This window comes from Lacerta agilis, chromosome Z (genome assembly GCF_009819535.1).
Source record: "Lacerta agilis isolate rLacAgi1 chromosome Z, rLacAgi1.pri, whole genome shotgun sequence".
NCBI classification, from domain to species: Eukaryota; Metazoa; Chordata; class Lepidosauria; order Squamata; family Lacertidae; genus Lacerta; species Lacerta agilis.
The window spans coordinates 35,895,736-35,920,321 of record NC_046331.1 but is presented as its reverse complement, the minus strand read 5'-3'; the positions used below and the strand labels follow the sequence as shown (position 1 = coordinate 35,920,321).

Genomic DNA, 24,586 nt, shown 5'->3' with positions numbered 1-24,586 from the left:
CTTAACTTTAATTACCGTATATCGCGGCGTATAAGACGACTTTTTAATTCCAAAAAATCTTCTCTGAAGTCGGGGGTCGTCTTGTACGCCGGCAACATCCGCCCCGCCACTGGCTGAGTGTGTGCGTGCACCGTCTCAGCCGCCATGGAGCCTCTCCCCACCGCTCCAGCCGCCGCTGCCGCTGCCTCAGCCGCCATGGAGGCAAGCGCGGAGGGCTCCTGTATGGCGAGGGGGAGGCTCTCCCCGCCGCCTCAGCCGCCATGGAGGCAAGCGCGGAGGGCTCCTGTGCGGCGAGGGGGAGGCTCTCCCCGCTGCTCCAGCCGCCTCAGCCACCATGGAGGCAAGCGCGGAGGGCTCCTGTGCGGCGAGGGGGAGGCTCTCCCCGCCGCTCCAGCCGCCTCAGCCGCCATGGAGGCAAGCGCGGAGCGCTCCTGTATGGCGAGGGGGAGGCTCTCCCCGCCGCTCCAGCCGCCGCTGCCGCCATGGATCCCGGGCTGGGCGTGGGCAGCGAGTGCGGCTCCTCTGCGGCTAGAGGGGAACCTCTCCCCGCCGCTTCAGCTGCCGCCGCCGCCATGGAGCCCGGGCTGGGCGTGGGCGGCAAGCACGGAGCGCTTCTGTGCGGCGAGAGGGGAAGCTTTCCCCGCCGCTTCAGCAGCCGCCGCCGCCATGGATCCCGGGCTGGGCGTGGGCAGCGAGCGCGGCTCCTGCGGCCAGAGGGGAAGCTTTCCCTGCCGCTTCAGCCGCCGCCGCCGCCGCCATGGATCCCGGGCTGGGCGTGGGCAGCGAGCGCGGCTCCTCTGCGGCTAGAGGGGAAGCTTTCCCCGCCGCTTCAGCAGCCGCCGCCGCCATGGATCCCGGGCTAGGCGTGGGCAGCGAGCGCGGCTCCTCTGCGGCTAGAGGGGAAGCTTTCCCCGCCGCTTCAGCCGCCGCCATGGATCCCGGGCTGGGCGTGGGCAGCGAGCGCGGCTCCTCTGCGGCTAGAGGGGAAGCTTTCCCCGCCGCTTCAGCAACCGCCGCCGCCATGGATCCCGGGCTAGGCGTGGGCAGCGAGCGCGGCTCCTCTGCGGCTAGAGGGGAAGCTTTCCCCGCCGCTTCAGCAGCCGCCGCCGCCATGGATCCCGGGCTGGGCGTGGGCAGCGAGTGCGGCTCCTCTGCGGCTAGAGGGGAACCTCTCCCCGCCGCTCCAGCTGCCGCCGCCACCTCAGCCACCATGGAGCCCGGGCTGGGTGAGTATACCCCAAACTCTGTTTTTTCACATAAAAAGTTGGGGGGGGGGTCGTCTTATACGCCGAGTCGCCTTATACGCCGCGATATACGGTAAATTATTTTTTGTCTCAGAGACCAGAGTAAAGCAATCCAAGTTCCAATACTGAAATTTGGTCATAGAATTGTGGCACATTTTTGTAGCATTAACACTTATTAATTCTACTATGCAATAACTTTATGTAGTGTAAATTGTGTGGCTGTTCATGATTCTATCCCCATTACTTAACTTTGGTTGTACATTGGTTAGAGGATGCAGTTAATAAGAAACTAATAAATGTAAACAATAAATTTTAGTTTGCTGCTTTATATGAATCTGTTCATACATGTAGCATCTGTACCATATTCCCCACACGTGTCACTGGGCATGCATGAGCACATGGATGGGTGGGGATTCTGGTGCAGTTGCTGCACATATGAGCCACACCTGTTCTTTATTTTATATATTAACTCCAGAAAGTAGTACAGCATAGCATGTCTTTGAATAACAATTGCTGGAAAACAGCAGAGGGATAGAGCTATTGTTCTTGTGTCCTGCTTTTGGGTTTCCCAGGGGCATGTGGTTTGCCACTGGAAAACAGGATGCTGGACTATATTGGCCTTTGGTCTGGCGCAACAGGCTCTTGGGTCTACTATGAGTAACATTTTTATAACTTGGTAAGTTACTGGTTGCACTAAACAATTGTTGAAACTGTTGATATGATCACTTATTTAGTTATAACTATCCTTGCACTTTCAATGTAGGTACTTACGGCAAAGGAGAAAAAAGCACAGTTGGATGACAGGACAAGGATCACAGAACTTTTTGCTGTGGCACTCCCTCAGCTATTAGCAAAAGTGAGTGATCTATTTCTCTCTCTTTTAAGACCACAATTACATAGGTAGCTACCTATACAGAGTCAGACTATTGGTCAATCAATCTCAGTATTGTTTACACTGACTGGCAGCGGCTCTCCAGGGTTTCAGACAGGAGTAACTTTCTCAGTTCTACCTAGAGAAGCCTGGGATTGAATCTGGGACCTTTTGCATGCATATCATGTGCTTTGCCCTTCTTGTGCAATTTTCTACTGGTCCCAGCACTTGAAGAGGCATACAGAAAGAATGCATTTGGAGAAGCTACTTGGTTAATGAAGTTAACAGTGTTGATTAATAATGAATATTTTTTATTTCCTGGTGAAACTCATATCTGGAATTGTAGAATGCCTAATTTAGTAGAAGGCTGGTATTAAAATTTAACAAATACATGATTATGTGGGGCACTTTTGTTTTCTTTAAAACTATTTGAGCTTTGTTTTCTTTATCAATTTCTACAGTATTCTGTAGATGCAGAGAAAGTCACCAACTTGTTACAGTTGCCACAATATTTTGATTTGGAAATCTACACAACAGGGAGATTAGAAAAGGTAAGCAAATATACAAGTATTAAGGGAATAAAAACTAAACAAATCCTCCTATTAAACAGATAATTGTATATTGGGGGTTAGCAGCATTCTATAGTGGGGGCTATTGCAGGGTTGGCTATGAAGCAGATTGCTTCAAGAGAATGCAATTCTTGTAACAGGTGAAGCCAATACCTACCTCTTTTGAAATAAGTTTTAAATAAATTCCTTTTGGGTTTGTTTGTTTGTTTGTTCTACTTGATCAAATCACCAGAAAACATATGTTTTGCTGTGCTTACCTCATAATTTTGATTTGTCTTTTGTAGCATTTGGATGCCTTAATGCGACAGATCCGGGATATTGTTGAAAAGCACACCGACACAGATGTTTTGGAAGCTTGCTCTAAAACGTATCATGCACTCTGTAATGAAGAGTTCACAATATTTAACAGAGTGGACATTGCAAGAAGTCAGCTAATGGATGAACTGGCTGACAAATTCAATAGACTTCTTGAAGATTTTCTGCAAGAGGCATGTATCTTGTTTTTATTTATTTATTTGTATTTCTTGCTTTAGGATTCAAGCTAGCATTCACACTGGCCAGATAGCAAAAGGCTTCTCACAAGGTACAAAACCCCAACAATTGTGTTTATTTACAAGGTTCTCTTGTGACATATTACAAGAGGCAATAGAAGATGTATTTGTTTCTCATCGCTCCTTGGAAGAACAAAAAACCTCAACAATTGCAAGTACTTCATATCTGGCCTGAAATAGAAAGCATTGATAGTTGTTGATTTTGTGAGTGCTTTTCATTTGAGCTACTCTTAAAATACTACTTTACCATTTATTGAAGATACTTACTTTTACTGCAACTGTATAATTTTTTTAACAGGGTGAAGAGCCTGATGAAGATGATGCTTATCAGGTCCTATCAACATTAAAGCGAATCACTGCTTTTCATAAGTAAGTACAGGAATAGCCTGTCCACTTCTTGCAACACTCAACTCTTTGTTTTAATAAGAAATTTAAATTCTAATCACTGAGAAGTTTTAAAAGTGCTAAAATTAAACTTATTTAAAAAAAAAAATAATTGACAGTAATGCTGTGATCATTTTAGCAGCCATGTATTGTGCAGACATTTGACTACTTTCTGCTCAATATGTCCAACTTCTGTTCCTGCTGGTCTTTCCCCCTATTAACATCACCACAACTACACATTTCATGTTTGTGTAAAGAGGCATTGACTCTTTTAATATTAGAGAGAGAGAACCACCGGTTAGCCTTCATGTTGGCTCTTTGTTTAGAACTACTTACTTAGGGAAAGCTGTGCATGAATCTGTCTTGTCTTGTTTGAAGGTAGGCATTAAAAACCTGTGTAAGTGTCCACTACCTACATGTCTTCTATGTACACTCCCAATATTAAGCTGAGGGAGGGTTCAGCATCTTTTTTGCTAGAGTTACAGTGTGCTTTAAAAAAAATACTATGAATGAGTTTACCCTTATTCTTATGCCCACAGGAAACTCATATGTAAGAGAATAAAGAAATATTGTCTTACTACATGAAATGAAAGAGGTTGAATACATGGATGCTGCTTCAGACAGAAAATTTTAAAATAAGCAGGCAACAAATCTTACAACACTTAACATATATTGATCTAAAGAGTAAAAGAATCCTTAACTATTCCCAAAAGTTTCATTACTTGCTTGAAGTCAATTGTTTCCTGAGTCTTCAGGTTATCTTACTGTTGACTATGTGGGACGCATTCCATTACAGGAGATGTTGATTAAATTTTGCTGGTAACCAGATTATTTGTGCTGTACGTTACGTAAATAGTCTTAGGAGGTTAGGATGTTTGCTCAATGCTTTCCAGGACACATATGAGATAAGAACTAGACCAAGATCTGGAAAGTTCATTTAGGAATATATTTTATATTGAATGATACCAACTGTGCTGATGCCACCATCTATTCTACAGTAAAAAGCTATTTTACAGATTGGCACCCCTCTTTCCTTCCTCTTCCAATCCAGGGGAAGGGGCAGAGAGGGAAAACCAGGCACATTGCATCCTCCATGGCTTAGTGCTGTGCAAAGCACACTGGAACTCTGTAGCAGGGGTAGGGAGATTTATTCATATCAAGGGTTGTATTCCCTTATGGGGAACCTTTTTTTAAAAAAATGTATTTATTGACTTTTTTCAAAACATCAACAAAACACATAAAATAAACCAATACAAGAACTACAAAAACACCACAAATACTAAAAAAATTATACAAACTACAAAATACAAAAACAAAAAACAAAAAATTAATTGTTAAAAACTGCTTCTTTCCTTAACATTGTTGCTTGACTTCCTGCGTTCATTGTCCTTCATCTTTAGTAATTTCTTTACATTGTATCAACCATATTTTCTAATAAATCTTATCCATTTCTTAAATTATTTTCTTAATTCATTATTTCACATTTCATTAACATTTAACATAATCCTAAATCTGCAGTCTAACATTTCTTCCAAGTTCTTTCTAAATTTCAATCTTACTATATTTTTTCAAATACATTTTAATTTTCTTCCATTCTTCTCCCACTGCGTCGTCCCTCTGGTCACGGAGTTTCCTGGACATCTCAGCAAGTTCCATATAGTCCATCATTTTCATCTGCCATTCTTCAATCGTTGGTAGTTCCTCTGTCTTCCAGTTTTTAGCTATCAAAATTCTAGCTGCTGTTGTGGCATACATAAATACAGTTCTATCACATTTTGGGATTTCTTGGCCTAGGATGCCCAGTAAAAAGGCTTCTGGTTTCTTTTTAAATGTGTTTTTGAACACCTTCATTTCATTATAAATTCCCATAAGTCTTTTACCTTTGGACACATCCACCACATATGGAAAAAAGTTCCTTCTACCTGTTTACAGTTCCAGCATTTATTACTTTGTGCATAATATATTTTTGTCAAATACCACCTATACATAATCTTCATAATATTTTCTCTAAGCGTATTACACGCTGAAAATTTCATACCAGTTTTCCACAATCCTTCCCAGTCTTCCAACATAATATTGTGCCCCACATCCTTAGCCCAATCTATCATTGTTGATTTTGCCATTTCGTCTTTTGTATGCCACTCAAGCAATAAATTACACATTCTGGATAAATTTTTTGATCTAGGCTCTAACAATTCCGTCTCCAACTTAGATTTTTCTAACTGAAAACCAATTTTTCTATCTGAATTAAATACTTCATTAATCTGATAATATTGTAGCCAGTCCGTTAGATTCTCTTTCAATTGTTCATATGATTTTAATTTTAAATGTTCTCCTTCTTGTAACAAAATATCACTATATTTCTGCCATTGTCTATCCATGTTTGCTCTTTTATGGGCTTTTGCTTCTACGGGTGATAACCATCTGGGTGTTTTCCTTTCAAGTAAATCTTTATATTTCATCCATACCTTAAACAAAGCTTTTCTGATTATATGCGATTTAAAACCTTTGTGGGCCTTGATCTTCATACCAAAGATATGCATGCCAACCAAAAACATTATCATGTCTTTCCAAATCTAATACATCTGTGTTTTCTAACAAAAACCAGTCTTTCAACCAGCAAAAGGCAGCTGCTTCATAATAAATTTTTAGATCTGGCAGCGAGAATGCGCCTCTTTCCTTTGAATCAGTTAATATTTTATATTTAAATGTTGGTTTCTTCCCCTGCCAGATAAATTTCGACAAATCCTTTTGCCACCTTTTGAAACAATTCATCTTGTCTACAATTGGCAAAGTTTGAAATAAAAACAACATTTTTGGCAATACATTCATCTTTATCACTGAAATACGCCCTAACATTGATAGCTTCAAATTTGTCCAAATTGCTAAATCTCTTTTAATCTCATTCCATATTTTATCATAATTATCTTTACATAAATTTAAATTTTTCACCATCCTGTTAACACCCAGGTATTTCACTTTCTTAACAAATCTTAGTCCTGTCACTATTTGTAATCTGTCTCTTTCTTCCAATGTCTGATTTTTTACTAAAACTTTGGTTTTAGCTTTATTTAGCTTGAAACCTGCTACTATCCCAAATTCTTGTATAGTCTCCAGTGCTTTTACGGCACTGTGTTCAGGTTCTTGTAGCGTCAACACCAAATCATCTGCAAAGGCTCTTAATTTGTATTCTTTCTCTCCCACTCTTATTTATAACAGTCCTGGAGGTCTTGCTGAATATGATAAGAAAAGAGGAAGATATCAAGGGAATAAGAGTGGTGCCCTTGTCTGGTTCCTTTTCAATTCTTATTTCCTCTGACACCACATTATTCACTATAATCTTGGCTTTTTGCTCGAAATAAATCACATTTATTCCATTCATAAAGTTTTGACCTACTTCCATCTTGACAAAATTTTCTTTCATAAAACTCCACGAAATATTATCAAAGGCCTTCTCCGCATCTATAAACATCAAAATAGCTTTTGCATTAATTTTCTTTTCTAACCTTTCAAGTATATCCACTAAGTTTCTAATATTTACATTCATATGTCTCCCAGGCAAAAAGCCTGCTTGATCATTGTGGATATACTCTTTCAATATTCCTTTCAATCTTGTGGCCAATACATTTGCAAATATTTTATAATCCATATTCAACAGGGAAATTGGTTGATAATTTTTCATTTGAGCTTTATCTGTATCTGGTTTTGGTATCAAGAGTAATATATGACCCTTATGGGGGCCACATGACTGTTGTGGGCAGGGTCAGAGGCAAAAGTTGCGCCTGCGATAGGTGTGGCCTAGAGTGATATGAGGGCCACCTGAGGTTTCCTCTTCTGTGGTGATAACATGTCTAGATCTGTTATAAGGAGAGTAATTTGACTAATGCCTAAGGGTAGTAGCACTGTGCTGCTTGCACTGTATTGCAAGGATTACAGTAATCAATGCGTTGTAAAGTGGGAGAAAAGGTGTGATGAAATTGAGCTGTTCATTTTCTTTCTATTTCAGTGCTCATGATCTGTCAAGATGGGATTTATTTGGTTGTAACTACAAGTTATTAAAAACAGGCATTGAGAACGGAGATATGCCTGAACAGGTCTGTATATTTTAAAAAGCAGTAATAGGAAAAATACATCTAAGGGGAAAAAAACCACAGTCCTTTTTTAATAACCATTTTATCTTGTATTTTAAACACAGATCGTTATTCATGCACTGCAGTGTACTCACTATGTAATCCTTTGGCAGCTAGCAAAAATTACTGACAGCAGTTCTACAAAGGTAAGCCTTGTTATGATGATGGTGGCAACTTATAGTTTCATAGAATGAAATGTGTAATAACAGTGTGTCACTAGGTCAAGCTACTTGAAGTGCCTGTCAGTATGATTGGGGGGGGGGGGGAGAGGACAGCTGGTAACCCTACTGACCTCTGAAGGGCAGGGTGGATTTATTGAGCTGAGGGAGGGAGGTCTCTCATTTAAATGATATAAATGGGACATCTCTTTTCAGCTGCTTATTTCTATCTGTAATGAGGAGAACAGAGGGATGCAATGTGTGATCCAGAAGCCTGCTTGAAACTTGCACTGGGTATAATTCCAAGGGTCAAATAAGCTGCAATTATAATACATGTTTTTTTGTTTCTTTTCTTAGATCATTTCTATTTTATGACAAGTTCTTAGTTAACATACATTTTTTGTTTAACAAGCAAGTATAATTTAAAGCATTGCATATTATTTAACATTCTATTTCCAAGGAGGATCTTCTACGCTTAAAGAAACAGATGAGGGTATTTTGTCAAATCTGCCAGCACTACCTTACCAATGTAAATACTGCTGTTAAAGAACAGGTTAGTCACTGTTTTACTACTTGGCTCCTCTGTATGTAAGTGATTGAAGAATATATATATATATATATTCTTGATTTTCCTCAATTGTGTAATAGTGCAAATTGTTAGGATGCTAGCGTTTAGAATATGGGAAAGGCAGTATCTTTAGATTTTTTTCAGCATATGGCATATGAAAACACACTTTTGTTTGATATTTTAGTTCAATAATTTCTAGCCCTGAGGTTGCCATTGCAGCGCTCGCTGGCAACCTGGTACCCCAGGACACCTACATTAGTTCCACCGCCCCACCCAACAATCAATCAAGAAAATTGGTATTTTTTTTTTTAATTTAAAAAAGGGCTTTCAGCTATTTTCAACCCAGAATGCTTCTAGGTGAACATGGGCCTGGATGGAAGATGGACTGGCTCCTCAGGTGTTGCCTTTAGAAAGGTGAAATATACATGTGCTAAAATATATAGCTCTCTCACTAGATTTAGTAGAGCTCCTCAGAATAAAAGGTAATCGGGGGGGGGGGTGTTTCATAAGTCTAGGTTTTTGTTTTATTTTATTGGATGTCATTCTTTTGGTGTTTGAAAGGTTAATATTTAGAGAAATGGGAAACTTAGTTGGATCCTTACTTTCCAAGTTTAGCATATCATATCACTGGTTGATTATGACTATGACTATAATTGTTTATTGGATTCTTTGCCACAATAATAAAACATACTAAAATCTGTTAATGCTTAAAATCGGAAGAATAAACTGGGTCCTAAAACATCTCAGGTGCAAAGGTCTTCATAATATGACAGAAGCAATATAGTGATGGGGTGGGAATTCCACATCTAACAGCAACAGAAAATAAAATTACAATCATATAATTATGGTTCTTAACATTATTTTTTGCAGGCCTTTACAATTTTGTGTGATGTATTAATGATCTTCAGTCATCAGATTATGTCAGGAGGTCGTGACATCTTAGAGCCGCTAGTTTACACTCCTGACTCTTCATTGCAAGCTGAAATGTTGAGTTTTATTCTCGATCATGTCTTCATTGACCAGGATGATGATAACAACAGTGCAGGTATAAGGCTGTGAAATCATCTTCTAATCATATTGACAGAATCTGAATATGACCCAAAAGACTTGGGTTCTCCCTTAATCTACTAAATCACTGGCTTCCTCAGAATAGCTTGCCTGTTTTCTTATCTTATCACATGAGTTCTCAACTGCAGTCTGAAGTGGTACAGTGAAGACACACATTTATCTCTCGTGGGAATTAGGCCCTAGCTTATACCACATTTTCATCATTGCAGTCTAAATTGTAGTAACTCACATTAGCTTTGAATATGTCATTTACAACAGTTAGAACTTCCTGGCCTTGCATGGTGTCCTGCTTTCAGTTACCTTTAAAATATAGCTCTATGATTCCATGAAGTACCAGTCTAGGTGTAAATTCTTGTAAAAAAGTTGGAAAGGGATCATATAAGAAATGAATAAAGAGAACTGAAATCAACTACCAAAACTATTCTGTGCTGCAGTGTACTTAAAGTTTTAGGTTCTTTTTAAAGGTTGCCTTGTTAATACAGTGTAGCTGGCAAAACATTTGGTAGTCACTTCTTTTTTTCTGCTATCATAGGTTATTTTCAACAAAATTTTAGCAGCTGTTAATAAAGGTCCAGTTGATGAGAATTGATTTTTAATGCTGTGCACCTTACTTCATTTCTTAGATGGACAGCAGGATGATGAAGCCAGTAAGATTGAAGCTTTGCACAAAAGAAGAAATTTGCTTGCAGCTTTTTGTAAACTTATTGTATATACTGTGGTGGAAATGAATACTGCTGCAGATATTTTTAAGCAATATATGAAGGTAATTCAGCATTTCTGATCTTCTGAAAATGGTGGGGTGGGGCTTTCATGTTAACTGGTTGCTGTCAGCTAGCATGTTCTCCTTTTTTCAAGTATTTTGTATTTCCTTTTTATGTGTGGCTGGTAGACCATAAACAGATCATATACTTGATTCGTATCAGAATACAGTACATTTGTTTTCCTTCTGTCTTGTATTGATAGAATGCATGTCTTGTTTGGGCCCTGGGAATGTCTTGTTAAATTGTAGTTAAATGAAATATTTTAAAGTCCTTTTTTAGTATTTTTTCTTTTCTTTTTTTTTAATTTTTTTTTTTAAATAAAAATGCTTTATTTTAATGTTTCAAATTATAATACATACAGTGTGATGAAGATAAGGAAAGTATGATGGAGTGTTTGGTTTTTAAGATGTTGAAAAATGTATGTAGGTTGTGTATGTTTTGTCGGAAATATGTGTATGTTTTTAGTATTTTTTCAATTGACTTCTTAATACTGTTGTCAGCAAGTCAAGCTATTTTGTGTGTTTTCTCTCCCTTGTAGTATTACAATGATTATGGAGATATAATCAAAGAAACAATGAGTAAAACAAGGCAAATAGATAAAATCCAATGTGCAAAGACTCTGATTCTCAGTTTACAACAGGTAAGTACTTCCTCAGTTAAAGTACCTGATCCCAATGGTTGCTAAAAACAGACCTTATTAAAATAAATAAATTAGTGCAACTCAAGTTATAGGAGTAATTCTATTTATATCTGAGTCCATTGTTATGTCCATGAAGCTCTGTGATACTTAATGCTAACTTTAATACGCATTGACAATTAGCAAATTTCTGGGAACAAATCACATTTCATATGTTTGTGATTTCTCTCAAACAGAAATTCAATCACTTAAATGTACGCGAGTGTGCATGGGCCATGTGTTGGATTACCCTCACCTGAAGGAACAGGGTTTCCCATATGTTTCCCTCAGTCTGTAAATTAATGGGTTGAATAATATTTGTCAGCTTGCATCACCCTGCAAGCCATCAGATGATAATTCTGAAATACTTTAATAAATCCTGGAGTGTAAGCAAAATTATTATTTTATGTTGAAAGACTAGCTCTTAAGATGGTTTTGGTTAAAGTTGGTAGAAGTCACTCATTTTGTAAGATTTGGGGAAATAGATCATGCATTAAATTATACAAAATTTTATTAAGACTAAAAAGTACTTTCTTTATGCAGCTTTTCAATGAGATGATTCAAGAAAATGGGTATAACTTTGACAGATCATCACCAACTTTCAGTGGCATTAAGGAGTTAGCTCGACGTTTTGCTTTAACATTTGGACTCGATCAACTGAAAACAAGAGAAGCCATTGCTATGCTACACAAGTAATTGCTCCCATTTTTTTGTTTTTTTGTTTGTTTCGGAAAACACAAATGCATCTGGAATTTTGAATTGCTATTTAGCTTTTTGTGAATTTAATGTGTGACCAGTCTCACAATTTTTAGCAGCTGGAAGGTCTAAAATGAATAATATATTCAATTCTAGCCAATTCAGTCTTTGTCGTGGGGGTAGAACCTGTGGCCCAGAGGCCAAATATAACTCTCCAGGCTACTGTCTGCTGTTCAGGACACTCCATGGGTTATATCCCCCACCAGCCCAACTTTATACCCCCCTTGAATGCTTTTGCCTAACTGGAATGTGTCCATGAATTCCTATATTTCCTCTTGTTTGCTTGGGTAGAGGGTAGAGAGGGTTGTGAGAGTGTTTGTTGAAATGAGCCTAGTGCACAAAGGTAAAATGCATATTTATTGCTCTGCCCACTTTTGCCACTGACCCTGCCACCACTAGCATGTGTCTCCTAGAAGGTTATATATGCATAGAGGCATATGTGAACCTCAGTTTCAAAGATTCACTACCTATGTAACTTCCTGTAATTTCAGCAATGCTATCACACAAACCCCTTGGAGGTCTGTGCATTTTACTCCATCTGCTGTGCAATAGCTTGCTTTCTTCTAGCCTAGCTGGGCATATCAGAATGTAGACCATCATATTTCTGAAGCTTTTTTATGGTGGTAAGGCTGTAGTTTAGTGGCAGAGCACCTGTTTTGCATGAAGAAGGTCTGAGGTTCAAGACCTAGCATCATCTTTGTTTTTCAAAGTTGGGCATCAGGCAGTTGGTAAACTTTCATAAAGCACTTTCATATGTGCACACAACACCAAAAAGAAAAGTGTCATACTTTGAATTTACTGTATTCTATGAGAATACAAAAAACAAATAGGAAAAATCATTTTAGCTTCATTTAAAATGTTTAATTTGAATTAAGAACAATGTTTCATTCACAGTTGTAAAAGACATGATTTGCAATATGTGAAATGTAAAAACACAATACGGTTTACCATTTTGAAATATTTTTCTAGCATCAATTGTTTTGGAGCCTTTTCATGTCAAAGGAAAATCTTGCTGTATGTTTTTCATTTTTTGCCCTTTGTGAAAACTTATTTAGAAGTGCTCACTTCAGTTCTTAATTGTTTTCAGGGACGGCATAGAGTTTGCTTTTAAAGAGCCTAACCCTCAAGGTGAGAGCCATCCACCATTAAATCTGGCATTTCTTGATATATTGAGTGAGTTCTCATCCAAACTTCTCAGGCAAGACAAAAAAACAGTGTAAGTACATTCTTTATATTTGGATTTTCTTGCAAGGTACACTGATGTCTTTTAAGTTTCATCATTTGTTCTTTTAAGAACATCTCTGTAATATAATTCTCTGAGAATAACTGTGCCTTAATGTGGAACACTATATCTTCAGTTTGCTTAATAATTGATTGCTCCATGTAATTATTATTATTATTATTATTAGTAGTAGTAGTAGTAGTAGTAGTACCCCGCCCATCTGGCTGGGTTTCCCCAGCCACTCTGGGCGGCTTCCAACAAAGATTAAAATACATTAAAATGTCACACATTAAAAACTTCCCTAAACAGGGCTGCCTTCAGATGTTTTCTAAATGTCAGGTAGTTGTTTAGCTCTTTGACATCTGATGGGAGGGCGTTCTACAGGGCGGGCGCTACTTCCAAGAAGGTCCTCTGCCTGGTTCCCTGTAGCTTTGCTTCTCGCAGTGAGGGAACTGCCAGAAGGCCCTCGGCGCTGGATCTCAGTGTCTGGGCTGAACAATGGGGGTGGAGATGCTTCTTCAGGTATACTGGGCCAAGGCCGTTTAGGGCTTTAAAGGTCAGCACCAACACTTTGAATTGTGCTCGGAAACTTACTGGGAGCCAGTGTAGGTATTTCAGGATCAGTGTTATATGGTTTCGGTGGCGGCTCCCAGTCACCAGTCTAGCTGCCGCATTCTGGATTAGTTGTAGTTTTCGGGTCACCTTCAAAGGTAGCCCTACGTAAAGTGCATTGCAGTAGTCCAAGCAGGAGATAACTAGAGCATGCATCACTCTGGCGAGACAGTCTGCAGGCAGGTAGGGTCTCAGCCTGCGTACCAGATGGAGCTGGTAGGCAGCTGCCCTGGACACAGAAATGACATGCACCTCCATGGACAGCACCATTCAGGACCAGGGAGTCCCCCACACCTGCCCGCCTCCTGTCCCACCAAAACAGTACTTCTATCTTGTCAGGATTCAACCTCAGTCTGTTAGTCGCCATCATCCTCCAACTGCCTCCAGGCACTCTCACAGGACCTTCAGTGCCTTCACTGGTTCCAGTTTGAATGAGAATTAGAGCTGGGTATCATCCGCATATTGATGAACACCCAGCCCAAACCCCCTGATGATCTCTCCCAGTGGCTTCCTGTAGATGTTAAAAAGCATGGGAGAGAGGACGGAACCCTGAGGCACCCCACAAGTGAGGGCCCAGGGATCTGAACAGTCCCCCCACACACACTTTTTGGACATGACCCTAAACGAGACATTTAGCATTGTGATGAGTAAACATCAGTGTTAAACAAATTATGAGCATAGGATGAGATACAATTCATGGAGGTATATTTCATTCTCTTGTGATAGTCTATAAAAATTAGAATTGTTTCAGAATGTAGGTGGACAAACTTTAGCACTGGGACGTAGTGCCCAAGTCTTCTTGTTGCTGTTTGAGACACTAGAATTGGGACAAAATATACATGATGTATGGAACAAGAATAGCTTTTACCAAAATTCCAGAGGAGAATTTGATAATAGTTCCAGAGCCAACATAACATTCCATTCCATTCTAACTCTAGGGGTCAGTTTGCTATTACATTCCAGATTAGAGCCTACTCAACAGTCTTTTCTTACTTGATGCAGTCTGCTAGTGGGGTGGAGAATCATTACTACAATTAATATTACAATTATTATTAAATTTGTATACAACCCTTGATCCAAAGATCAGAGTGTGGCCCATAACATAAAAATACCAAATGAGAACACAAAATACAAAATAACCCAAAAACAAAATGAGCAGATGTAAGAATGGCTAGAGTCTGTGCTGACAAAAGCAATACATGAACATGGCTGCTAGCTGTTTTGTTATTACAGGGGAGAATTGCTACTTAAATGCTGTTTCTGTCTTTAGACCTTTGAATTTAAAAGCTTTAGAGAACTGTGTCTTTACTTTTGATATTCTTAAGTTAAATGTATATCCAGCGTGTGTTAGTAATAATTTATTGTTCCTTCTTAAAGGTACGTATATCTGGAGAAGTTCATGACTTTTCAGATGTCTCTCCGAAGAGAAGATGTGTGGCTTCCACTCATGTCTTACAGGAACTCTTTGCTAGCTGGGGGTGATGACGATACTATGTCAGTCATTAGTGGAATCAGTAATCGAGGGTCTACAGTAAGGAACAAAAAAACAAAACCAGCTACAGGGAAGCGGAAACTACCAGAAGGTTTGGATTTTTAATTTTTCCATTGCAGTATGTTTGGCTTTCAACTTGAGAAGTGCTAAAATGTAAACAGTAGTACAGTTCCTGATTTCACTTTATGTGAGGGCCTCGTTCACAAAACCTTAGCTATTTGTAGCAGACTGTTTCCAGCTGTCTTATATAAAATAAGAAAGCTTTCAGATTAATTTGGGCTCAGTGTAAACAATATATTTATTGTACTACAAACCACTGACTTGTGTGATCCTGCCTCCCTTCATGGTTTTCTGAAACCACAGTTGCTGTTCTGTGACTTCTGACAGATCTTGGGCAAACTTTTGTTAGGGCCGGTAAGGGATTTCAATGAGTTGAAGTGGTTTCGTAGATGGATGTTTTGCAGGCAAGGCTGGTTAGCATGAAACATAGTTTCCCTGCAATAAACAAGGGAAGGGAGGCAGGGAACCACCTATCAGTGGTGGTGGGGATGAATGACCCTATGCCATATTCCTGATAGCCATATAATTTTAGGGAGTGGTAATTGAAGCCATATAATTTTACGAAGTGGTAATGGGATTTTCTGCATTGAGTCTATGACCGTTGATTCCCCCCTCCCCCGCAGTACAGGAGGGGACCATCAGGTGAGGTGTTCCAGTAGTCAGGCAGAGCTAATGTGCCTACCAAGTGGGAGTGAGATGTTGTTGTTATTTGTCTTGAGGTCTACTGCCCAGTCTGTGCAACCACACTAGCTCTTTTTCTTCCTTTGACTTTCCTTTCTTGGGGTTACTGACAAGGGGGACACTTAAAAAAGAAGACGAAAGGAACTCAATAAAAAGACAAAGACTTTCTTTTGGAGGGAACCAGTACAGGCAGCACTGCCTAGCAAGTACAGTGCTTCCAACCCAGAAGTCTTGTTGGAGGGAGGCAGGGGCAAAGGAGGGAAGCCCTCAGAGCTACAGAAAGCAAAGCAAGGGGCATCTAATGTGGTGGGCCTATTCCTGCCAATCAATCTATGCCCTGGCATTTGTTCCTGATGACCAAACGTTTCCTGAAATGAGGTTTCCTGGCATTCATCAGGGAAGATGTGCCAATCCAGGATTGGGCAGTGGTAGGTCAGATGCTGGCAGTGGCCAGCACAGGTTGTCTCACTCACCCATGATTAGCCAGGCCTTTACTCTGAATTTGGCAGATTATTTTGGTGAGCAGCCCTGTAGCAAACCAGATGCAGGAAGGACCAGCTGCTTTCTCTACATCTCCAAAAGTGTGCTTTGCATCCAGTGGCTTCACACAGGTCAAGCACAGTGGCAGCAGCAGTAGGGGGCTCATCTGGGGAGCCCATAGCAAGCACCCAGTCTCAGAAGATCATCACAGAAGAGTTTAAGCAGCTGTGCCTCAGGACAGTTAAGACTCAAAGACTGGGCAAGAGACTCCAAGATATATAAAATATATTAAAATAATAAGCAACCTTGAGGGGAAGTACCCTTTCTGAGAAAGGTGGTCATTGAAGTGAAAGTAGTTTGCTTTGCTTTGTACAAAACGATAGTTTCTTGCTGGGGTATTTTATCAGTACACTGTACTCTTAGATACGTGACCACAAACTATATCACTGCAGTTTTATTTAGTTGTTTTAGTTATGGGTTTTGAGTTCTAAAACTGTTTTATCTCTCTAGCTGAGGAAAGCAGCAGTAGTGACAGCATGTGGATGAACAGGGAGCAGACAATGCACACACCTGTCATGATGCAGACGCCGCAACTCACATCCACCATCATGAGGGAGCCCAAAAGATTGCGGCCTGAAGAAAGCTACATGGGTGTCTATCCAATGCAACCTGAACACCACCAACCTCCACTCGATTACAAGTATATACACGCTTCTCTCCTCTGTGCTTTGCTGCTACTACTGAAATATTTGGTCTGCCCTTCTTTTAAAATCTTGTTTATTCTTATTTCAAGTACGCAGGTAACATGGATGTTAGCTCAAAGACAGCAAGAAGAAGTAGCGAGACAGCAGCAGGAGAGAGCAGCCATGAACTACGTGAAGCTGAGAACCAACCTGCAGCATGCCATGTAAGCTCAAGCAACAATTGCCTATATATAATGTTGCTTATTCTTCGCTAGTATGCTTTGTCCTTAGGTTTACATTATCTCTTAATTGTAGTCCACGTGCCTTGATACCTCTGGCCAAGATCTAAAGAACTCTGAAACTAGCTTCCTTTGGGGGTTTAGTCTCAAGTTTCTCACGTGAACTTTCCCAATGCCACACAGCAAAGTGCCTTTGAAATTGGTGGAGTTTTTGGTACAACAACAACAACAACAACAACAACAACAACTTATTATTATTCCACCCATCTGACTGGATTGCATAAAATCACAGTAAACATCACATGTTTAAAATGTTTCATTCTTTTGGAACAGCTGTTCTCAAGCCATTCATTCTGCCCTGCATGCCTGAATGATAAGCAAGGGGTGCAGTGTTTGCCACATTGGACACAAATTTATATCAACAGAGCTAGCTAGCTTGCCAGGGGATGGCGGGGGGAATGAGGAGGAATTGCAGTTGCACCAGTTCCAGAGCCATAGCAGGATATAGATGGGAAGACAAATGAGAATACAATGTGGACTGTGCCCAAGGAATATTTGTCTTTGGCTGGAACCCTGGACAGTCATTTCACACGGTGCAAGCCTTTGAATGCAGCCATCATCTTAAAAGAGTTGCTGAATCCCTTCTCATAGTTAAAAATGATGCATTATGTGCCTGCATATAAGGAGGGCAAAGCACTCCTGATACTTTCTGAAGCCGCTTACTCTTTGGAAACTGCTAGTGTTGGGTCTTGATGCAAACTATATATCTTTGAGATTGTTCTTAATTTATGTTTCAAACATACATATTGGTGAAAGGCTAGGCATTGCTCACACATTTGCTTATTACATTTTTAGTTGTTTCATTCTCTGAGTGACTTTTTTTGAGATAAACTTTTGAGAGCTTCTGATAGACAAGAGTTTTTATTGCCAGTGCTTACTTTCTGTAAGTAACTTGATAGCAAACGCCAATGGATTTTTTATATAACAGTTATATGTATTACACAACTAAGTTAAAGTTCTGTATTAATATTTATTTAAATATCAGTCGACGTGGCACAAGTCTAATGGAGGATGATGAGGAGCCAATTGTGGAAGATGTGATGATGTCATCAGAAGGACGCATTGAAGATCTCAATGAAGGCATGGATTTCGATACCATGGACATAGATTTAGTAAGAAAAATCAATTACTGCTATCTTAAAGATTTTCTGCTGCTCTGTCTTCATAAGATTACTATAGCATTGCACTGATTCTGCCACAGCAGGTTTTAGGCCTCTGCTGCAAATGTAGCTTTTGTACTAACTAAAACTGGATGCACCATTTCTTTGTCTAATACATCAACTAAATTAAATGTTAACAGATCTCTAGATTTTATTCACTGGCTGACACATTTTAAATAAAACTCGTAGAAGTATGTGTATTAATTTTAGATGGTCTAAGCAGATTGCATAAATAAACATCCAAATATGATGATACCTGGTTTGCTTTTCAGCCACCATCAAAGAACAGGAGAGAGAGAACAGAGCTAAAGCCAGATTTCTTTGATCCTGCTTCAATCATGGATGAATCTGTAAGTGTGATATGACAAGCTGGGTAATGTATTTAATTGCAGTATTTGATGATCTACAAATTAGTTTGTCAGGGCAAACATCACTTCCCCCTTGGCAACTGTGGTAAGGACCTTCCCCTTGGCTCAGAGCTTGGAAGGTGCTAGCACATAAATTCTGTGTTCATTCCAGAAGTATTCCCAATTGAGTCTGAAGGTTGCCATGAAATGGGATGCCCCTTCCTCCTGAGTTTGTAGCTAGTGGGGAAATTGTTCCTGTCCTCTAGTTACAGTTCTAGTGCCCCTGAAGCTCATGGTGAGATGAGGCACAGAACCACAGATTTTGACTATTATAGCAAAAATGTGGACCCATTAGAATAGAAAAAGTTACAATAAAAAATAAGAGACTAAACACCACAGAACCTTTCTCCTAAAGAGTATATTTCCAATGTAAAAACAAATGTATTGATTATTGGGCGCTATATTTACTCTATTTGGCTTGTATTTCATTCACTCATAAGTAGGTCAGGTTAAGTAATTAGGAGTTGGGAAGATCCTTTGAAGGTAATCTGTAAACTGTTTAGTCACACAAACACCCCAGCTGCTGCTTCCTGACTGCTAAAAGGCACTTAAATCCAATCCTGGGGAAATTAATAATGAATAGCATTTTTTTTTTACAGTATTTAATCTAAACCATAATCCACTTAAAATTAGCATCCTGTTGCCCTTCCAGCTTCCTTTCTTTTCTTGCATTTATATCCTCCCCCTTCCCATCACGGAACCCAGGTTGTCAAAACCTTTGTCAAGAGTAGTCCTTTTCTGTTATGGGTGTGACCACAAAATAGCTACCAATGTGTGTTTGGGGGTGGGTGGCTAGTCATAAACTTTTAAGAGCACCCTCTGACTCAGTGTCTTTTCTACATGTGTGATTCTTGGTCCTCTCTCTGTTTTCATTTCATTTCATTTCATTATATTCTTCCCATCCCTAGTCTCTGATCTCCCACCCTTCCTTTCCTGCCTTTTTCTTTCCTTGGGTTGGTGGTGATTTTTTTGTTGCTTGGCTTCCAGCTGCTGTAGGCAGCTGTAATCTTGGATCCCCCAAATGCACTGCTTAAGGTCAACACCATGCATTTGGGGGGTTTAAGAAAGCAGTGACCTGCATGTGGCAAATGATCATCTCTCTTACAAAATTGCTATTGCTTTCCATTCTGGGGAGCATGGGAATAGGTAGGATTGAGGGAACAGCAGCAGGGGTGGATTGGTGCCACAGTGGGAGGTGCACCAGGGAATGCTGGCCTAGAGTAAATCAGTTCCTTTTGCTTGAATTGGAAAAGTAGCAGCATATTATCAATTGCACCACAAGATGGCAGTAGATACTAAATTACTGTATTTGATCAAAAAGTCTTGTTGTAGCTGTAAATACGTACAGTAGTTTTTAGAAATAGATAGACTTTGGCTTTTAATTTCAGAAGGAAACTGTAACCTTTACTAGACTTCTTTTAACTTTTCCCTCCAAGTCATAAGTTTTATTTCATTGTTTTTCTAGCACAGGCACTTGAAAGGGAAACAACTGGTAGATACAGAAATGTGTATATAAAGAAATACACTTTGATTCAAAGTTTACCCTTGGTTTCTCTAAACATAAATATTTTTAGTACAGTTCTAATAATTCTAATGCAACCATAGTTGGAAAAATGAAAAGTATTTTCTAGTGACCTACTTTCTGTATTCTACAGATTCATGTTAAATATTGTCTTGGTGTGCTCAACCCAACTGAAATTATTTGCATTACATTTCTTCTGCATGTAGCTGAAATATGAAAATACGTTGTAGCTTAAATATGAATAAGCTGCATTACCTTCTGGTTTTGCAGTTCTTTGTATATTTCCACTAACCCAATTTCATCGTGAGGAAAAGAGAAAAAGTTGTAATACTCTATAATGATTGGTATTTTCTACTTAGTATTTACTGGGATGTGGGGCTCCCCGCTTCAGGCTAAACTCCCTCAGGGGAAAGGGGTTGGGGGCTGCATGCCCAAAGCAGGTGGGACCAACACCCAAAGTGTCCAAGGCCAAAATGTACACACAAACTCAACACCATTCTCTCTTTCCATGCTGATTGGCTTGCACTGAGAAAGAGTTTCCCAGATAGGGCAAGCAGTGATTTAGCATCTACACTTAAGGCTGCCCTTTCGTAGTGGATGTTGTTTGATAAGAGGCCTGGCAGACAGCTTCACACTGCTGGTGTATGCACTAAAAGTTTTTTTTGTTTATAGATATTAACTGCTGTAGACACTGGTGAAATTTTTTTTTTACAACCTGATCTCAACTTCATACATTTTCCCCCTCTCTTCTAGGTTCTTGGGGTATCAATGTTTTAATACCAGTACAACCGATAACTCCATGCTGAAGTTGTTTTCTAATATGGAAGAGATTTTTAAAATAAAAAACGTGGTAGATACAGCGATATTCTAAATAAGATTTTTTCTCTAAGGAGAATGATGTGCTTACAAGATCCAGTACATTTAAGAGGCAGTTTTGTTTGCCTGAAACATAAAGGACAAGTAAACAACTTGAGGATAAGCTACAGTTTCTGTTGGCAAACCAGTATTTTATTTATGTAATATTAGTTTATTTCCAAATCATAGTAAATAATCACTTTTTTGAAATTTGTAGCTGTTGGATAGGGGCTTGGTGCATTTTCAAGCCCTCCTCTTTATAATTTTTCTGATAGAATTAAAATAATCATGACTTATTCTAGATTACTGTTGAAATTATGAGCTGAAATGATGGGATGGTTCAGAGAATCATTGAATTGTTGGAAGGGACTTGAAGCATTTTCAGTGAAATGCTATAAATTTTGGTCAACTGAAGCATTGGTAAGTTACAATAATCATAGAGAGAAATAAACTTACAAGCTGATTGTTTTACTCAAAAGCTATTTTAGGATCTAAAAAAAAGTAACGCCCAAGCCTCCCCAAACTTGCTTATTGCATATTCATGAAATATTCAGAAAACATAAACTGCCAGAAAGCACTGAGATCAATCCTGCTTACCCATTTATGACCCTGAGAGTTTGCTTGTCCTTTAAGAAAAATGTAATGTTGTGAAATTCCTTCCAGTAGTGCCACTGTATTTTGTCTCCAAATAAAGAAGCTTATTGTAGTATGTTTGCAGAAAAAAAAAATCTAAACAAAAAATATACAGCTTATTAGAGTGTGGGAATAGGGGTCTAAATTCTAAATAAAATAAATATATATATATATAAATATACATACATTATATATATATATATAAATTGGTGCTGATTTTATAATTGCGCAGTTTGTTTAGTTTTTTCTTACTTTTAAATTCCAACTTAAAATTATGAGGTTTCAGAAATATATTGAAAGTTTAACAATGTTTAAAAATAGATGAGCATGAGAACTCATGCTTTAAAAATGATTTTTAATTTTGTATTTTATATTGGTTTATCTATCTCTGTCTTTGCAAGCAGTCTTCAGGTTAATACTTCTAACAGGTTACAGTACATTTCCTCTGTATGTAAATTAAATTGGATAATAGAATTCATCAGTTCCCCCCATAATATTCTTTGAAAGCTAAGCTTTAAATTTCATTTCATGACTTTTTCACAATTAAATTTAACCATTCTAAATAAAAACATGGATCTATGCCATTTTGACATCAACTCACTGCAAGGCTTAGGCAGCTACACATCACTTTAAAGGAAATGTTAACTTATATTACATATGTATATTTTTTGTCAGTTGTCTCTCAGCTCTTGAGGTATATAATTTCTAATCATTCCATGCGCCTTAAAATGCTTGCAATACAATAACTTCCTCAGATAAGCAAATATTTTTAAAAAGGCCTCTTATTCATTCAAAAAATCAAATTGTGGGCTGTGGTAGCCATAAACCATAGGTTTTCTAAAGTATTGTGATGACATAATTATTTTGAAAAATCATGGGTTAATGAACACATGGAGCCAATCTGCCTAGCTTCATACTATCATGTCTAAAAATGTACTGCCTATATTTCCCCCCCTTCTCCACACCACTGCATTTAAATAGAACTGCTGAAAGGACTGTATATATGATTTAAACTTAAGCTGATTTTTTCTTACTCTTGAAGGAGTGTTTCTTTGTGAAAGCAGTTCTTACAGCTTTATGTTTTCAAACTAAAAATGTTTTATATATTTACCTTAACCTGTTGTCCTCCACATTCTATTGTCCTAATTGTACTGTTTTCTGATTTGTATTTATGTCTTGAGACAAGTAACTTTTTGAATAAAAATAAACCTACAGTATGTTGTAAGTTTGATCTTTTTGAATCAAGGGTAGAGGAGAAAATAAAAAAGAGTATGAATGGTGCAAATGTTATGTTTATAAAAATTAAAGCTTTTTCCATGTCTTTTGAGTTTTTGTCTCAGAATTGGGATAATGTATGGAAAATGCACTGTTTTATATTTGTAATAAATTGTACAAGTTTTTAAAATGTGAATAAAGCACTAATTGGGTTAATAATTTAAAGTAGAGATGTTATGCAATGATGATTGGTGTAAACATTTCTTTAATTGAAGATAAGTTTGTGTCTCCTCCCCCTCACCCCCATTCTCCTACCTGCCCGAATTGTAATTGTATTTATCAAGCTCATCAAGAGAAAAGAATTTTTAGGGATATAAGCTGTTCACTGGTGTTCATTAAAGTTGTTGAAAGTCCAAGCTCTGCAGAAGCCCTAGCACCTGTATTAAGTTGGTCTGATTTAAGCTGTTCTGATTCTGTGTTGCTACTGTAATTGTGGGCATATGCATACAATCTTATCAAAACTTAATAATGACTTAATAATTCTGATGCACACTTATTTGAAAATAAGAACCAATAGCAAAGATTTTTAAGAATGCATAGGTACTATATATTGAAATCAGTGGGATTTAAGTTTCCATTGTTTTCAGTGAGACCTTGTGTAACTGACATCTATCCATAATACATGACACAAGTTGAATCACATGCATACACATATACATGCATAATATTGTATGCCGCCTTTCCATAGTTCCATATTCAAGACTGCTTACAATCTGAAAAAATACATAACTGCAACATGGCAAAAGTGGTCATAAATAATAAAAAGACATCAAAAAATACACAACCAAGCTGAACAATTTCCAGCTAAATCACAAGATGTAAAATACACAAAAAACAACAGCAACCACCCCCTACCCCCAAGAGTCTGTTCAGCAGCCTCAGTTTTTGTAGTTATAGTCAGGCCTCTTCCCTCCCAGGCCAAGTTGAAAAGGCCTGCAAGGCAAGGAGCCAGTCTTCAAGGACTCGCAGCCGAGAAGGTCTTAGACTTGTTCCATCTGTTTTTCACCTTGGATAACTAACCTGAGAGCTTTCGTTTGTAACAAGCTACTCTGCCATATCAAGACTGGGGGGAAGCTTCTTCACACTACAGGATTTGACAGATTACAAATTTCCAAACAATTGTACTGTTTACATGGATGGAGTCACATAAATGTACCTCCTGAATTAATGTAATCCACCTGCAGTTCTGATTTCAGTGTCAGTTTCCCAGAATTTGATACACTCCCCATTTTTCATACATGATTTACCTGAGATTCCTGCATTGCAGGGGGTCGAACTAGATTACCCTCAGGATTACTTCCAACTCTAGAATTTCTGTGATTCCATTTGACACCTCAAGCAGCTTCTATACAAAAACATGTCTAGTGACCTGTCATAGCTGCTCTATTTGCATAAAGCATACCAAAACAACTGGGTGTGATTGCATATGCAGGTTTAGTGGCCCAGCTTAACAAGCAGAGGTGCTCTTC

At 38.8% G+C, this 24,586-nt stretch overlaps 1 protein-coding gene across 3 annotated transcripts in view; it reads left to right on the top strand.

Annotated features, from left to right (window-relative positions):
- STAG2 (stromal antigen 2) overlaps positions 1–23,294 on the top strand; it is a 68,952-nt gene extending 45,658 nt beyond the window's left edge. For all 3 annotated transcript variants that reach the window (XM_033137807.1, XM_033137808.1, XM_033137809.1), the window contains 18 exons: positions 2,008–2,100; positions 2,577–2,666; positions 2,969–3,172; positions 3,534–3,604; positions 7,626–7,713; positions 7,815–7,895; positions 8,368–8,460; positions 9,346–9,520; positions 10,167–10,306; positions 10,843–10,944; positions 11,524–11,672; positions 12,824–12,952; positions 14,948–15,153; positions 16,794–16,983; positions 17,077–17,190; positions 18,251–18,377; positions 18,698–18,775; positions 21,108–23,294. In XM_033137807.1, coding sequence (XP_032993698.1) covers positions 2,008–2,100; positions 2,577–2,666; positions 2,969–3,172; positions 3,534–3,604; positions 7,626–7,713; positions 7,815–7,895; positions 8,368–8,460; positions 9,346–9,520; positions 10,167–10,306; positions 10,843–10,944; positions 11,524–11,672; positions 12,824–12,952; positions 14,948–15,153; positions 16,794–16,983; positions 17,077–17,190; positions 18,251–18,377; positions 18,698–18,775; positions 21,108–21,131 — 2,154 coding nt within the window. In that variant the 3' untranslated portion in view covers positions 21,132–23,294. The remainder of the gene's footprint in view (positions 1–2,007; positions 2,101–2,576; positions 2,667–2,968; positions 3,173–3,533; positions 3,605–7,625; positions 7,714–7,814; positions 7,896–8,367; positions 8,461–9,345; positions 9,521–10,166; positions 10,307–10,842; positions 10,945–11,523; positions 11,673–12,823; positions 12,953–14,947; positions 15,154–16,793; positions 16,984–17,076; positions 17,191–18,250; positions 18,378–18,697; positions 18,776–21,107) is intronic.
- The last annotated feature ends 1,292 nt before the right edge of the window (positions 23,295–24,586 follow it).